General features: G+C 31.4%; 1 protein-coding gene across 1 annotated transcript; it reads right to left on the bottom strand.

Moving 5' to 3' along the window:
• Nucleotides 1-1051: 1051 nt before the first annotated feature.
• On the bottom strand, nucleotides 1052-2368 carry LOC149249801 (major pollen allergen Ole e 10-like). The gene is made up of 3 exons (XM_089453479.1): nucleotides 2287-2368; nucleotides 1699-1944; nucleotides 1052-1449 (listed from the first exon to the last, which is right to left on the bottom strand). The coding sequence occupies exons 1-3, from the start codon at nucleotides 2366-2368 to the stop codon at nucleotides 1418-1420; spliced, it is 360 nt and encodes a 119-aa protein (XP_089309605.1). The 3' UTR covers nucleotides 1052-1417.
• Between the last annotated feature and the right edge of the window lie 3334 nt (nucleotides 2369-5702).

Here is a 5702-nt window from a genome sequence, read left to right as displayed (position 1 = left end):
GACATCCCATTGCCTTAAAAAGGTGTGTTACATTCAAGATTCTAGGTTTTCTCAATCACGAGATACCAAGGTTTTCAAGGCAATGGAATTCTACTAGTTAGCCAAAACACTAGTAGCTATTACCTTGGAAAACCAGAAAGTCTATGAGCCTGAATCTGTTGATAGGATTCAAAGATTGGAGGCCTAATTTACCATTTTTATTATGTTTCCTTTGGTCTTAACATCAAATTATATGGTGAAGCATCTGATAAAAAGAAGGAAATAATGGAGCTCCTGAACACCTCTACCTCTAGAGGTATAAGCTCCAATCCAAATATCAATGAAAATGAATTAGTGAAGTAGTGACCCTAGAAAGCAAAAGAAAAAATGGTCTCCTCTTAATTAAGTCTTTCTCATATGCTCCTTTAAATCGTCTTATTGAATTTGTTTTCATTTTCGTATGTTTCCTTAGCTATACTCCTTAATACTTTGTTGTGTCAACTTAGATTTTCATATGTCACAATTCTTCCAAGAATTACCCCTCTTTATATATATATATATATATATATGTCTTTTCTCATATGCTCCTTTAAATCGTCTTATTGAATTTGTTTTCATTTTCGTATGTTTTCTTAGCTATACTCCTTAATACTTTGTTGTGTCAACTTAGATTTTCATATGTCACAATTCTTCCAAGAATTACCCCTCTTTATATATATATATATCTTTTTTATATATATGTTGGGACATTTTGTTTGACTAGATCTAATCTCCATTTTGATAAAGCTTAGCTAACCATGTTTATACTCCGTTCTGTATCACACTGATATAAAATCAAATCAACTTATTTAAAATAATGTAAAATTATTAAAAATTATAACATTTTTCTTAACTTTATAAAAATTTAAGAAATAATTTAAACATTAATTTAGAATACTCATTTTACACATTTTGTTTGAAGGTTTCATTCTTACAAATAAATAATAATTAAAAAATAAATTTTAATAATTATAGCCCTGAAATGTCTCAAGCTAAAGACATAATTTGAAACTGAATGGAAATGGCAAAAATATCCAGGAATCACTTTTGCTTTATACACTTTATGCAGGAAAATAAAATATTCTTAAAGAACCACTCAGCTTTACATAATTTACGCAGTCAAAAACAATAATACTCACCAAACGACCCATATAGAAATACTGTATTTCTTTGTAAACATATCAATAGCATTATCGTTGGATTTCCTTACTGGAGATGCTAAATGCTGATAATGCACTTCAAGATTTTTGGAAAAAATCTCTGGTTTATCTTTGTAAACACATTAAAATCACTATTGTTGAATTTCTTTATTTGGAATCCCAATCTGCTGAAATTTATTTATTGGAGATGCTGGATATAACCAATCTCAAAGCTTCTGTAACAATCTCTCACTCATCACTCACTGCGATATATATTCACAGTTTCCATAACCTGCACACCAAAAAAACACTCTCAATGAGTTACAATACTCAACAAAGGAACTGACCAATATTGATAGAATATCCTCTGTTGTAGCTACCAAGAATTATGAATGTACATATGTAGAATGATTATGGCAAGAGACATAGTGCTCTACAATCTGTGTGGTAGAGATCTGCAGATCCTTACAGAGGCAAAATCTATGGTAAGTTATTCAGAGAAAAACTGGCATGGCTTTTGGCATTAAAGAATAATACTTACTTGGATCGGTGAGTACCACAAGTCCAGTGTTGTTGAAGTAGCAATTCCAGTAATTGCGTCCATAGTGTTGGAAGTACAAATTCATTGCAACAACTGCATGTGATACTGGAGTATTGGGGTAATAGCATGGATTTCCATTCTGCAGCACTGAGCAGTCTACTCCAGACTGGGAACATGCATAGTTGATATTCACCAGCAAGTCACTCTCATAAGCTGAAGGTTTAGCTATACACCATAGCCTTTGCCCTCCCGCAACCACAACAACAATTCATAGAGTTTTACTCTTCAAAAAACCTTACACAGACACATAGATCAGACTGCCATGATAAGAATTTGAACCTGTGATTTGAGGATCCTAGCATGCCTTGCTCCTGCAGAAAAAAGTCCAAAGTAATACAATTGAGTTAATGGTCAGAAAATCTTGCAGGAACATACCCACCCAATCCTCTGGGTTCCTACTTGGTGACATAGCCCAGGAGTAAACAGCACTTTACCAATCTGCTTACACCCCAGGGGCAGAGTACCCTGATCCTTGAGGGATACATCAAAAGCAAGCAATTAAGAACAGAAGAATACAAGCCCACTTACCTGCAGCAAACAAGGGGCAGGATGTGAAAAGCCATAACAGAAAGAGGGCTTGCAGCCTGGGCTTGAAAGAAATGCGTGCCATTGTAGAAATTCAAGCAGCTTTTGACTTGCCTGCTCTCTGCTATTTGATGACCCTCCTTACAATATGTTTGAAGCAGAAGGACTTGCGGGATCTAGTGAGTCGCTTACCCAATTAAACACAAATGATGAACTTATATAAGCCAGGGCCTTTATCTCAGCACAAACAGTCACCCCTGATCAATTGTCTGAAGGTCCCACTTTCTTAAAACAACCAACAATGAACACCGGACTTAAACTGAGTGGGCACTTCTACATACGTTAGAGACATTAGGGCAGAACAATACATCATGTGTCAAGCTGGTAGGTTGTGAGCTGGGGATGGTCTGTTGTTTTCCTTGCCACTTGGTTTAAATTTCCTGTTTTGTCATGTTTGTCTGTAATGGGATTATCTATTTTGACTCCTCGAAGTAGAGATGTTGTTTGTGGAACTACAGAGTAGATGTTGTTTGTGGAAGTAAGGAGTAGCTGGTAGATTTTGTTAGTGGAATTAGTTAGCATCAGATTGGTACAGTGAACCATGTAAAAAAGGCTAAGCATCACGTACACTCACTGTTTTAGAAGAGAATTTGTTTTTTGAGTATCAGAAGTTAAGCATCATGTTTTTGGAAGGGAATTTGTTTTTTTTATCAGATTGGTACAGTGAGTTAATTAAAAAAAGTTAAGCATCATGTACTCTCACTGTTTTTTTTAAGAGAAATTGTTTCGTTGGATGAGAATAAAGTGATATTTAATGGAGAAGATAGAAAGACAGTAAACTAATTAGTATATACTGCTTAGTATATTTGGACTCCTATTATTATAATTATAATTTTTTAAAGAATTTTGACCACTATTATTGTAATTTGTAAGTAAATATATACACTTCAAAGAACGTTTATAAAATTAATAAAAAAAAATTAAACCTCAAACTACATAGTTTATATCTCTTATATAAGATTACAACCATCCAACCTAACTGTCCCAAAAACTAAAATTGATTAAAGATTGTCTTTCCAATTAATCACACTTAACGATGTGATTAATCCGAAAAACAATCTCCACCAATATAAATCACAAAAATCTAAGATCAAACTTTATAACCTTACACGGAAAAAATTAACCTATAAAATTAAGTCAATTTAAAAAACACATCTGCAACTTTCAAAGTAAAATTGAGTTTAATTATTCAAATTTCATCTGCAACTTTCAAAGTAAAATTGAGTTTAATTATTCAAATTTTTTATCTGATTTCCCTGGCCCCATCGTATGGTGCTCCACAAAGCGCATAGATTTCATGACCACTTATTATCACCCAAGTTGAAATATTGTAAAATATTGTAAACGCAGTTATCAGTTGCTATCAAGAGATCCTCCAGATCTCTTTCTTTATTTACAAGAAATTGAAAGTTATCAGCCCAGAATAATAAGTTGTGGCGTAGTTTTTAATGTAATATATCCCGGTATAGTGTGTTCACTGCCTTATCATTTTTCATTTATATGTATATGTCTGCTATTCAGTGATCTGTATATATTGCTTGCCACGTATTTATTCCTTAGGTTACATAAATAAAGATCATGCGTAATGCGTAATTTTGGCGTGTATCAATTTTTTTAATGAAAGTTTTACATATATTTTAAATGTAACAAATAATTGGTATTTTTTTCCTAGTTTGAATGGTTAAGATTTAGAGGATGGTTAAGATTTAGAGGATAAATTATATTAGTTTATTCCAAAAGTGATCAGATTTTAATAATATGATTAATTTAAAAAAACATTTATTGACAATATAGATCACAAAAATTTCAAATCTAACATATATTATTCTTTGATCACAAAAATTTCAAATCTAACATATATTATTCTTTGATCACCGTTTAACATGTATTTATAATTATAATAAATCTTTATAATTTTATATAATTTACATAGCTAAAATTTATTGTATTAAAGTTTTAATGTGGTACATTTCATTTTAAATTTTAACTAATCAATTAAGTATCATTTATATATTATATATTAAGGAAGTTATAATAATAATAGTATATTATTATAAGATGATTCATATGGTAAATGATTATATAACTTTTCTTTAATTAACCTTTTAATTTTTTTTAATTAAAATTTACCATGCATTATATTAGTATAATTATTTATCTTTTTAATATTCTTTAATTTATTTTCAATCAATTCCTTATTTTTTAAAGCTCCTTCACGTCACTTTTAATCATATTTATCTTTTAAATATTCCTTAATTAATCTTCAACCAGGTAAGCATAGATGGATTGTATTATGGCTTACTTTGTAATTATTATATGTAAGTGATTTATTTTTTATATAGTTATTTACATTTTCAAATATTGGGGCTCCTTAAGTTACTTTTAATCATATTTATCTTTTAAATATTCTTTAATTAACTTTCAATCAAGTATGTATAGATAGATTATATAATGGTGTATTTTGTAATTATTTTTTTATTTTTTATTTTTTTTTAAATCTAGGATAATCGGTAACTGGTGAGAGTTATCCTGAACAGACCCAGGATCAAATCTAACTGGCTGCCACTATAAACCTAGGCTACGTGCAACCGCCTGCAAGCCGCACAATAGCAGGAAACTTATGCCTCAACAAGAGCCGAGACGTCCGCTATGGGGTCGCCTACTCTTCTAGCCAAGACACAAAAGTGATTTATTTTTTATATAGTTATTTACATTGTGTGTGAGACTTTTGTTAAAGGGTGACTTTTATGAGAAATATAGATGAAAGAGTTAGAGTTAGAGTTGTGGTTATGAAAGTTTAGAGTTATGCAGATTTATTAACATGCACTTAAAGTTTATTAGAGATAAAAGTTGACTTTTCTAGTGATCCGTAAAAGATTGGTTATATTTTTCATGGGTCCTTTGTGTATTAAATTCTTAGAGGATGACTTTGATAGGGGGCTTACAAGGATTTGGCACATACTTCCAATATTTGAAAAATAACCTAGGTAATAGATTTAAGTCAGAAAGGATATCCATCAAGTTGGGTCTTAATAATGTTGATGGCTCATATCCATTGGCATTAAACTTCTAGCTAGCCAAATCATGTTATTTAGAAAGTGGCAGGTCAAAGATTAAAGCATCTATAGTTTTTAGAAATATTCCTTCATCTCTTTTGGGAGATCAAGGAAAATGTAAGACTCCATCAATCACTTTGGGAAATCAATGAAAGGGAAACATCACTTAAACCCTTCCTTGTAAAGAGAATTGCAAAGAGGGAATGGTTTGAAAAGTTATTTACATGCAACTAAGGGTGTAAGGGGCATGGAAAGAAGAGTGAAGCGTAAAGCAATGGTATGCACCACCTAAGGGATGAAAGG

The sequence above is a fragment of the Pinus tabuliformis genome, chromosome 7 (assembly GCF_031772625.1).
Source record: "Pinus tabuliformis cultivar Carrire ecotype Pingquan chromosome 7, CPIR1, whole genome shotgun sequence".
NCBI lineage: Eukaryota > Viridiplantae > Streptophyta > Pinopsida > Pinales > Pinaceae > Pinus > Pinus tabuliformis.
This window is presented reverse-complemented; position numbering and strand designations above follow the sequence as displayed.